This window comes from Mytilus edulis, chromosome 7 (assembly GCF_963676685.1).
Source record: "Mytilus edulis chromosome 7, xbMytEdul2.2, whole genome shotgun sequence".
NCBI lineage: Eukaryota > Metazoa > Mollusca > Bivalvia > Mytilida > Mytilidae > Mytilus > Mytilus edulis.
Window position 1 is genome coordinate 41,865,184 of NC_092350.1, and position 12,599 is coordinate 41,877,782.

The 12,599-nt window shown below is 33.1% G+C and overlaps 1 protein-coding gene across 1 annotated transcript; it reads right to left on the reverse strand.

The window, feature by feature from the left end:
* Positions 1-1,156: 1,156 nt before the first annotated feature.
* On the reverse strand, positions 1,157-9,359 carry LOC139481496 (inactive pancreatic lipase-related protein 1-like). Its single transcript, XM_071264870.1, has 6 exons — positions 9,236-9,359; positions 7,588-7,874; positions 6,711-6,939; positions 4,266-4,364; positions 2,687-2,767; positions 1,157-1,414 (listed from the first exon to the last, which is right to left on the reverse strand). The coding sequence occupies exons 1-6, from the start codon at positions 9,285-9,287 to the stop codon at positions 1,173-1,175; spliced, it is 990 nt and encodes a 329-aa protein (XP_071120971.1). The 5' UTR covers positions 9,288-9,359; the 3' UTR covers positions 1,157-1,172.
* Between the last annotated feature and the right edge of the window lie 3,240 nt (positions 9,360-12,599).

The following is a 12,599-nucleotide window of genomic DNA, read 5'->3' on the forward strand; positions in this document are numbered from 1 at the left end:
ACGGATACCCCACTCGCACTATCATTTTCTATGTTCAGTGGACCGTGAAATTTGGGTCAAAACTTTAATTTGGAATTAAAATCAGAAAGATCATATCATAGGGACCATGTGTACTAAGTTTCAAGTTGATGTAACTTTAACTTCATCAAAAACTACCTTGACCAAAAACTTTAACCTTAAGCGAACGGACGCACAGTTAAGGGCTGTTAAAATATCAGAACTGTTGAAAGAAGGGAAATCAATTCTGCTGGAAAAAAAACATGCAATATGTGGATGAATATAAAAGGCATCATCGGAGTTTATTAGTACAAAATAATTTACATAGTTAACAATTAATTCAACAGTACAAGAATTATATGTATGTCTGCTCAAAATGCCCATGAAATACTTGCAACTGGACAATAATCAATTTCAGTCAAAAGCCAATTCATATGTTACAGATTAAATTTGCAATATTTTTTATGCTTATCATACACAACTGGCATTGAACAAACTACAAATGACCACTTCATCAACAGTGTCCCCCATCATAAAATTACCGTAAACGTTATTGATTAGGGACGATCATGCATGTAATAGCGCTAAAAGATGCGAGACGTTCTGGCGTGTAATAGTGGACACGTTTTGGCGAATAACAATTTGCGGACATGTTTGGGGAATATTAAATATTACGGACACGTTTGGGGGGAGGGACACGTTTGAGAGTGTTACATATTGATTAGTTGTTATTTAAACAAGTGTTCAGCAGTTTTGGAGCTCTCTATGGTTCTTTTGTATTTTGTTAGTAAATTGGGTTGTTACATTGTGCATAGTACCGAGCCGATGAGCCAATCTTTTTCAATCAATTTTCAAAATTTGTTGTAGTGTTGTTTTAACTGTTTTTGTCAGTTTCTAGCAAGGAGCCTATAATAGTTTGGTTGTTTTAAAAATGACTTATTGATTATCTGAAATCAAACCATTCTTTCTATTTTTTGTCTAGATCCATTAAAGCTGGTATACTTTGTAAAATAATAGCCAATAACAATTATAACATGAGGCTGAAATATCATAACTAATCTACTGATTTGAAATTCATACACAGTTGTTAACGTTGTTTTTTTCCAGTTCTAAAGTTTTCAGACATCTCGCGAACCACGTTTCCAGAAAGAAAACAAAAGGAATTTAAGAATATTTTAATGTGAACCAGCACAATAGGGATAATGCCAATTTGTCCTAAGGTAGAAAGTTCCACGTGCGTAGAGTGACAAGTTATAACCCATCTCTTGGCAGCCCTTTCCACAATGAGCGCAGTGCCCATTTTTATAATCATCCCCACTATTGCATGGATGGGAAGTAAAATGGCAGTCTGAATTCACTGATTCAATGAAGTAGTAAACCGCTCTCATGTGACCACAACTGTAAAAAGGTGCTATTGCTACAAAGAAAAGGATATTTTGATGAGTTTTCTGTTATATAAAAATAAGAAGATGTGGTATGATTGCTAAAAAATAATTTCTGTATACAATTTTTACTTTTACATTTGACTGTATAAGTATATCTATAATACTAAAATTACGAGGTCCAATTTGTCAGCCGTCATAACGTAAAAACGACGAATCAAAAAATTCAACTTTATATATAACTAATATAGTACAAAGGTGTAGATTAAAAATTGTTTTCCACGTAATTAATATTGCCAATAATTAAGAAGTTCCGGGTCGAGTCCGATACCGATACCAATAGTATATTCACCTGTTACCGATTACCTTATCTGTACGTTCCGCATCTGAAAGGCGCACCACCAAACGGTGTATTCAGGATTAATATGCTCTATAGTATTACACGGGTCATAATCACAGGGTTGACACTACTTAATTGTCAAATTGTTACCTATTGTAGTATTTTAATTAGTTAGACTTTCTACGATAACAATACGGATACTAAAAATCTGGACTAAAATAAGGCGTATAGGTACAGATTTCAATTTGTTAGCGGGCATGACGTAAAACAGCGAATCAAAGAATTCAACTTTACTATAACTAATATAGGACAATGCTGTTGATTAAAAAGTACTCAATTCCAGGACCTTTTGTTTTCCAAATAATTAATATTATCAATAATTGATAAGTTCCAGTTCGACGGGCTCAAACAGAAAGATTTGAAAGCAGAGAAAACTGTGTATCTTATAATCGGCATGACTTTATCAGATGACAATACTAATATTAAAATAAGGCTTCCGCACAGTTATGTACTTTAATTCAGTCACGGACCTGCGATATCACGGGTGTGTTCTAGTATTATTAAATATTCTTTTATATGTTATCTCATCCGAAATTTTATGCATTTTTAATGCATTTTTATTTTTATGTATATTATTTTTAACTTTTCTGTAACCTTTGTACTTGCATGGTTTTAATGAGAATAAAATATCTATCTATTCAAACAATTACAGCTTAAGCACTCAAATTAACATTAATTCAGACGTACTTATAAAGTTTAGAGATCGGGTTGGCATGAGAGAAACAACATTAATACAAAAAAAATCCAAATCAAATAAATCAGAACCATTTAAAAAAAAGAACATTTTACTGGTGATTTACTACGATTGTACTGAATATATGTTTTTTTTAAGACAATACTAAATTTACATATTGGCAAAAAGATATGAAACACTCATTGAATGTTAATTATACAAGATATACTATACGATCAAAAGCACATCCAGGCTGGTTTTTCCCTCCATTTGGATAAAAATCTGCATGTCCCATACGATGTTGGAATCCAAAAACTGCAAGCGAGAAAATGAAAAATTGCAAAAATATACATGCTTAGCATTTTGCTAGTAAGATAAAATAAAATGTAAAATTAAGGTTTAAATGAAAGGATGTCGTTGCATTAAAGATTTCCTATGTTATTTACATACATATCAAAATACGTGTACATGTTCACATTTTATGAAAAAAATAATTAAAATTAAAGAAATATTTCATACTTTTAATGTTGAATTACATATTTGAATACCGTTTTACAAGTATTAATGACTGTCAAAATGTACCTTGAATGCTACTTCATACATGTACTAACATTGATAATCTACCAAATTTGATATCATTAACAGTACAATTTAATTGCACTAGATCATAGATGCACTATTTTACTATCGTATCAAAATCGTACCCCAATGGAAAATTGCGTCATGTCATCTTTTATTGAATTTACAGACGTGTACATTTTGTAACGATTAGGTGCCGTCTTTGAAAATATTACCCAAAATGCATTAAGATAGCGAATGGATCCATCAGTGAACTACTGCTTATTATAACAATGCTGTAGCGACACATAAGGGCATTGTTAATCTATCACTTAGACAGATCATTTACAATGGGTGTGACTTTTAAATGCGTTATGCCTGACATTTAGTTTAACACGTGCTGATAAATAACGATTAAAAAACGATGGAGGTTTTATGTTCGAAAGCCACACGTAGCAAGTGCAGTGCATTCAATCTAAATTCGTTTGGATTGTCATTTTCTTTTCGAATATTGGTGGTTCTCTACCGGTACACTGACTGCCTCCGACATAAACAAAAATTACAACCACGTTATTACATGTTGAAAGTGGCGTTAACCACTAATGATATTAAAATCAATAAATAAAAAGAATCGAACATGATTTTTACATTAATTTCGTTTGCTGGTTTAAATCTTTAAAACAGTCTTCATTTATCCATGCAATTTTACAATATTTTGACAAAACACTGCGGCGTCCTTGCAATTATCTGTCGTGTTATTTGGAATAATATTAGCAATTTTAAAAACCTAAATAGGTACGCAGTTGGTCATAAGATTCAAAATCTAAATAGAAATAAAACTTTGATTCAAACACAGGAGGGCCTAGCCATGACCATTTATTTCTTCTGAGATCAATCTAACAAACGCGCATCGCGTTAACATATTTCGATCATGTTTGTACTTAAAGGAGAGTGAGCAGATCCTGCTCCACAAATAATATCGTCGTGTTAGTCATTTTGTACAGATTTGTTAAGTACAGTCAGTATCATCAATTGTAAAAGAGGGACGAAAGATACCAGACGGTCAGTCAAACTCATAAATCGAAAATAAACTGACAACGCCATGGCGAAAAATGAAAAAGACAAACAGACAAACAATAGTACACATGACACAAGATAGAAAACAAAAGAATAAGCAACACGAACCTCACCAAAAAACTAGGGGTGATCTCGGGTGCCCCTGAAGGGTAACTGTTATGTTGAAGATAATATTTACTTGCGTCTGAATGTATTACATCGACAAATGTGGCATCCGAAGAGTCCAACCTCACATCTTGATTCGCTCGATTAAATTCCGGACCAGCAGGGTCTAAACCTGAAAATATGAATGGTATGGAATGTGTATGAACGCTTTTATTGTCTATTATTTCTCGTACACTGTATATTTCACTCGCACGCTCGTACATATTATTCAACAGTATTACACACGATATTGTTGCAGTAACACTTTAATAACACCATATACAAAAAGTTCAAAAAGAAGATATGAAATGTACAAATAAAAAAATTTCTAAGAAAAGTCACGCACACTATTTGAATTCGAATAAACTGGAGGTGTGGAATAATTGTCAAAGACAACTGTTCATCAAATAATCAATAAAACTCGTTTGAAAATTATGATAACAATGCAGGTCAATAGTGAACCAAGTGTGATAGAGGAAATTATAAATTATTTTTCCCCTTCAATTTATAACTATGTATAAACCTTCATATTAAAAAGACCTGTAGCGGCATCTTGATGTTAAAAATTCTAACTTCAGAGTTTTACAGCTCTAAGTTGACGTTAAATTTGAAATAAAAGACGACGAAAGTAAAATGTTAATGCGGGGTTCACACATTGCCGATTATTGTTCCCGTTTGAGATCAGACAGCGATACGACACGAAAAGTGAAAAAGTCGGATTAGTATCCTCAATTATCTGGAATGTCCTATTATTGTCTGAACGCAGTCGTTTTAGTTTGTAACAGATTCCTACTGGTCGGGAAGGGTCCGAATAGTTCGGCAAAGCACCCCGACAGCTAAGTGCGTCCCGTAACATTCGGGGAAACTCAGCCGATTTTGTCTAGTCGGATTACAATCGTGCCTATGTCGTGACAGATTCTGCTGTATCGGATCGAATTCCTAACAATGTTCTGTGTATTCGGGACGGTGTCCTGTGGAACGGGAATGATCTGGAGAAATTTTTCATTGCTGTTTTTCTGCCGATTGAGTCCAGATTGCATCCAGATCTTGTCAATTGCGAACCGTTTTTGTCGAAACCGTTCCGAAACAGTCCCGTTATTAATTCTAAATTTGTCAATGATACCCAAGTCAGAGTCCCGACAATTACAGAATACAATACGACTGAGACCAGACAAAGCCGTTTGCAATGCGATAGAGCGGACCGTGATAGGATTACGTTCCGACAGTACCTGATCATCCCGAGTATGCCGACAGTTTTCGAACGGCTAACTTTCGTAAGCGTCGGTTCACTGTCTTGTCACTATCTGATCTCTGTCGGATTACATTCGTTAGAATCGGGACGCAGTCGTGACAGACTCGGTCGAATTTTACCTGGCGAAAGATACAAATCGGATGAGAAGCGGATTTAGAACGGGATTATCGGGATAAATTCGCTTGGAAACGGTTGAATATCGACGCTTCCTGAACAATATCTGATTGTTGTTTGTTTTTTTTACAAATTTTAATTGAAGTTTGAATTTCCATCCACGATTCATAGGATTTGGATCAAACTTTTAATAAATTTTAATCGGGAATGGTCCTGTCAAGGATGGCAGTAGAAATCGTGAATGTGTGACCCCAGCTTAAACAATGCAAAAAAGGACAACTTACAATCTTATCTTCATCAAACAAAATACATATATGAAAGCAAAACAACTACACTTGCGGGGATACAGACAGACACTATGCATTGGATTTGGATATAAGTGCGTTGAACTTAAATTGTTTGTGGATCTTCAACAGCTCGATTTAACAGCGTAATGTAGCCGGAATAACGTAACATATAAGGTTGATTGCACTCGTCAGCTTGATTTAACTAAACGCACCTACTTTATTAAGGGTTCAAAATGTATAGCCAGAAATGCCCGAAGGTATGTCTTATATTCTGACATTACATAAATATAAATATTCACTCTTATCAAATATCTAATAGACCTGTTTTTCGAACTTTTATACTAGTTTTATACATTTGACATTTGACACTAGCATTTCAATAACGCAAATAATATTTTAGCCATCCCAATAATATCAATTACTTACTATAATTGTTATTACGACAAAAGAGATGATTTCAGCTTTCAAATTGTGAACATTCACATCAAAACTGTATCAACGAAGACGGAAGAAGTTATATGTATATAAAAAAACTAAGTACCTGTTATTCTACCTATTCCTGGGATGTTCTCACCAACATAACCAGCAATATGAACACATAAACTGTGGCTTGACAAAACACACATAAACCCAACATTCCTTGCAGAAATACAGTTATTTAATGTGGGTTGTCAATAAAAAGGCAAACGCAATCATTCATTCATTTACCGTATTCCGATCGCTTGCAAAAAGATGATTTCAGTTCATTATTAACCTTTTTGCTTTGCGCAAAACTGTATCAACGAAGACGGAAGAAGTTATATGTATATAAAAAAAAACTAAGTACCTGTAATTCTACCTATTCCTGGAATGTTCTCACCAACATAACCAGCAATATGAGCACCTAAACTGTGGCCAACTAAATGTACATGGTTCAATGTCAGACCACCGGAAGTGTGTAGCAATTTGACCATGTTAGCAGTAATGGCACCCACAACACGAGTGTTTGCCACAGCTTGGTTATACTTATCATAAGCTCCTTTTGTCCAAACCACAACGATCACATTCACATTAAACTGCCGAAATAAACACATAATTAAATGATTTTGATAAACTTATGAATAGCGGAAAACATATTCATCATAGTGTAAGCATTTACATCGATAAACCGACTCTACAGTAGGCATGTTCTGTGTAGGCCAACAAGACATTGAAAAAGCAGCTCGTTTTGTCACTTATGAATGCAGAAATAAATCAGATGGTATCAACCCGCATACGCAATTACCATCTTGATTTGCAGGTCTTATTCAGAAGAATATTCATAAGATTAAAATCAAAAAGGAACATACATAATCAAATGACATATGAGTAAACCTATACACCAAACAATATTTACATACAGTAACATCTTTCAAATGTCATAATACAAGTAAACCGCCTGACTGGATCATTAAATCTGGCCGTGTAAACTTTTTAGATCAAAGTGAAATATGTAAATCTTATCATGTGTTGATATTTCATCGCCATCATATTTGTTAACATATCGGACGTCAGTTTACTCAATTATTCGCCATGTATCTTTCACGAGTTTCGACACTAGGATCTTCTTTGTCTTGTCTTCTGAATGCATCCTATGATAATCCCTCAATTTAGGAAAGCTTGATTTTCAATGTAGATAAAATTTTATAGAAAAGATTTCAAAAATAACATATTCATCAACTTACATTTTTTACGAGAGCACTTGTCATAAGTTTAATCCAATTATTGTCTTCTTCTCCATGGAAACCATGTATGATAAACACTGTTTTGTGCGCACCATTGAAGTGTGTAGATTTTACAGAAGCCCCAGTTCCATTTGGATCCAGAAGTTGGCCATTGGTTGGGTTGGCTCGAGTATACAGATGGAATGTGGTTGCAATGTGTTCTGGAGAGAGTGGAAGCGTACCGAAAGTGTTCCAGAATGGCGCAGAATTACTGAAGCATCCAATATGAGTATAACATACTTGGTTAGCTATAAAACATGTTTAAATTAGTATATTCAACACTTCTCTGTACATCACATGTATCATTTCTGACATTTGCTTCTTTTTTTTTAAATGATTTCAATCAATAATACGAAAATAATATCCCAGAACGCACCCTTCCAAACCTCTTTATAATATAGATCTCGAATTAAAAATGTATTCTTCGGACATATCAGTCTCGTTGAAATCTCGCCTCTGGAATTATTTCCACAAATTGAGATATAAGTGCATCATATTAATGAATTAAAAAAATATATCATAAGCACACTTAACTAAATGTGAAAAAAGTGTATATAAAATAAATCGTTGTTTTTTAACCAATCAAGTCAGTCTCATTAGCCTGTATGTTGAGAAAATGGAAATGACTTTACCAGAAACATAAAAAATCCCAAATCATTTTTTCTTTTCAAATTTCTTAGAAATGTATTTATTCAATCATTTATAACAAAGAAGTTGAAGTATGTTTTTTGTTCTAAAACAAAAGAGAGAAAAAACCAAATTTACAAAATTGACAGCATGGTAAATTTGAGAAGAATAAGCACCAAGTTTTATAAAACTACCTATAGTTTTTTTAGTTTCATTTATTCAGATTGGTTCATCCATCTTTATTGAAAGAATGAGAAAAAGTTATATTGTGGAACTGTTTTGTTTTTCTTCATGATAATAGCCAAAAAAAATTTAAATGGGTAAAAATTGATGAAAAATGGGAAAATCATCAGAACTGGGTTTTTTCAAATAGCCATAGCAAAATATGAAGTGCATCACCGTAGGATTTTTTCTTCACTAATTATAATTTTTATAGTCATATCAACCGAATAATCATGTAATTCTAGAAATATTTGGCTTCAGAGGTGTGCATCTTTAATAAATGTCATGCATGACAAGTACGTATGTTATTTGTTATATTATTTGAATAATAAAACAATGCGTCAAATGTTTGATAATGTTTGTTATACCAGAAAAAAAATATTTATTATTCAATTCGATGCTTCATAATATAAAAGACTATTGACAATTGTATTGTTCGTACCCAAATATGTAAATAACGTCACGTTATTGGTTGAAATGCCATTGTTTATGACGTTATCACAACGTTTTGGTATCTGGTTTAGAAAAAAATATTACCAGTTAAGAATCCAACATTTTCTGAAACGGCGAATTTCTACAAAATATCGTGAGAAATGAATACTTCCTTTCTCATTTCCGTTTTGAGACTTATCATACTAAGAGATGAAAGGCAAAACCTGCAAATTTAGAAATTCATTTAATGTAAATATCATAGTAATGTCATGTTTTATGAGAAAACACATTGAAGAAAAATCACTTCTTATTTTTTTGGTTGACTTACCATTTGCTACGAGCAATAGGTATGCAGCAAATAGAATAACACACCACATCATAAAATGTTGCGTTGTGCAGAAATGGAAATGTTAATATAAACACCAATTCACGGTTTAAATAGTACCTGATAAGAATATGTGTCAAGTACTGGTCAGAGCGTACAGAAAAACTTATGAGTGACATTCCTGCCATCTATATTTAACCTAAAAATTGTCGAAATATAACTTCTTCTTTGACGAAGTATATAAAACAAGATTATCCTGCATCTTTGCATCATTCATATGTTTGAAGGATTGAAAAGGACAGTTTTATTCTCAACATATGAAAAGATAAAACAAAACAGAATCAGACTATTAGATATTATTGTTTCATATCGATTTTTTAATTTAGTTTACATCTGACAACTAGTGCAAAAACAAAAGAGAAATTTCGAACAAGATGATTTTACAACATTTTGCAAACATCATTGATAGATGTTTTGTTGGGATTCTTTGTTTCATATTTGTTTGCTTTTGTTCTAATTGAGATGTGACACAGTGATGACTGCTATACCCATATTTTGACAATTTTACCTATTATGGCTGATTTGATCACGCATCGTTGTAATTATAATGGAATTGAATGAGACTGTCATACAAGTGAGAGGTTTAGCGCTATAAATATAAAAATAGAAGATGTGGTATGTTTGTCAATGAGACAACTCTCTAAACCAGGTTCAATTTACCATTTTCAACATTTGTACCAAGTCAGGATTATGACAGTTGTTGTCCATTCGTTTGATGTATTTTATCTTTAATTTTGCCATTTGATGGAGACTTTCCGTTTTGAATTTTCCTCAGAGTTCAGTATTTTTGTGATTTTATTGTTTGGTTAACCGATATTGGACATCTGTTGAACTGAATATGTTACTAACTGATTAACTTTGGGTCTTTCAAAATGCTAGTTGATTATGTCTTGCATACTTTAAGTAATATATTTTAACAGTATCGAACACGTCCATACAGGTTAAGAAAAAATGAGTACCTATACTTTTGGAGATGATCCCCACATCAAACTGTTTTCATCTTTCATCCAACACGAGAGCACCAACTCGACTTTTGTAAAACGTCAAAATTTGCTGCACGAGTTGCAAATTTGGAAGCTTTATGGGGTTTTTTTCAGATATGCTCGAGATCAAAATATTTGAAAACCAAAAATCTCATAGAAACGAGGTGTAACTGATATAATGGCAAACACACACAAGAAATCAAAGCGTTACACAAGGGAGACACATTCATGAAAAGCAAATTTCAATAACACAACGGTTCCGACAAACTTAAGTTGACTGTTCTTTATTTTTGGTTGATAAGATGGTATTCATTTAATTGTACAAGAATAGAATCAAGGTTGCAAGGTTCGTTCTGCAAAATTGACAATCGATATTGTTCACCTAGTTCGTAAGGCTCATTTTATAAAAAAAATAAACAGCTGCGCCATGAGCGCATGCTACGCCCTACGTCTTGTGTGGAAGTTTTATGCAATAATCATAAATAGTTTCTGAGAAAGTTTTAAGCAATAACCATATATTGTTTTTGAAACACGGCGGGACATGTGAAACCCCCCACCCTGTTTTTTTTTTTTACAAAAAACTAAATATCACTAAAATGAAATTTTGAATCAAAACCAAAAAGTATACAGATCTTTAGATTGATATAACAAAAAAGTGTGTAAAGTTTTAAGCAATAATCATAAATTATGTTGGAGATACGGCGCGACATGTTAAAAAAAAACTCCCCTGTTTCTCCAAAATAAAATTTTGAATCATCACCAAAAAGTATACAGATCTTAAGATTAATATAACAAAGAAGTGTGTAAAGTTTTAAGCAATAATCATAAATTGTTTTTGAGATACGGCACAACATGTAAAAAACCCCTCCCCCTTTTTACAAAATACTCAATAACTCAAAAATGAAATTTGAATCATCACCAAAAAGTATACAGATCTTTAGATAAATATAACAAAGACATGTGTAAAGTTTTAAGCAATAATCATAAATCGTTTTTGAGATATGGCGCGACATGTAAAAAAAACCTCCCCCTTTTTTACAAAATACTCAATTACTCAAAAATGAAATTTTGAATCATCACCAAAAAGTATACAGATATTAAGATTAATATAACTAAGAAGTGATTAAAGTTTTAAGCCATAATCACGAATCGTTTTTGAGATACGGTGCGACATGTGAAAAAAACACACCCCTGTTTTAGTTACAAAGTGCCGTAACTCAAAAAGTTTTAATCTTATTTTCACCAAAAAGTATACAGATCATTTGACCATCATAAGAAACAACTATATTAAGTTTCATGAAATTTGGATAAGTCGTTCTCAAGTTACGGTGCGACATGTTTACGCCGGACAGACAGACGGACGGACGGACAGACAGACAAACAGACAGACGGACGGACACCGGACATTTGTATACCATAATACGTCCCGTCAAAATTTTGACGGGCGTATAAAAAGATAATGGCTTGAAAAAAACCTTTCTTTCTGCAGTGCAATCAATGCGGTCTATTTGAAAACAAGTGTCATACGCACTTACAGCAGCAATATTCCCCAACTTCAGCTGCATATGGAATATCTATTTCTCTAATCATTCGGTATTCACGAAGCCGCTACTCAGACTTTATAAAACGTCACCATGGTCCAAGAAGAAAGTGAAGAATCAGGGTTATATATAAAAAAAATCTCGTCACGTTTCTAAAAAAAGTGCATCGGAATACCTTTTCGATAAATCTATCAACTTGATTTATGATACATGATTGGTTGGAAATATGGATTCTAGGTACTAATGTTGTTTAACATCTTAATAACGTGTTACAGTGTGTGTGTTTTAAATTTCTTTTTAACCCTTAATTTTAGTCCATTATCAGTTATATCATTTTGGCTTTGCTTTGTATTGCACAATCCCACTTTGTGTTCTTGTGGTATGGTCAGTTTGTGTATTCTTGTCTTTAGAGTATTATATGCCATTTTGTTTTTCTTTATTGTCATAGTTGTTTGATTTGTTCACACAATATTGTCATGATATTGTAATTTTGCCACTGTCAGGCCAGTGAGAGGTTTAGCTAGCGCTAAAACCCCGCCTTATCCAACATTTTCTACATAAGGAAATACCTGTACCTAGTCAGGGATATTCCATTCTTTTTGGTGTTTACGAACTTTTGATTTTGCCATTTATTTCGATAGTTTCCATTTTGTGTTTTCTTTGGCCGTAATTTCAGTCAAGTATCGCTGCATACGTATACAATCACTTTATTGTTCTTTTCGACATAAATATTTGTCAAGAAGTTAACCGATCAATACGTTTTCCTTTGATTTTGCATTTGTC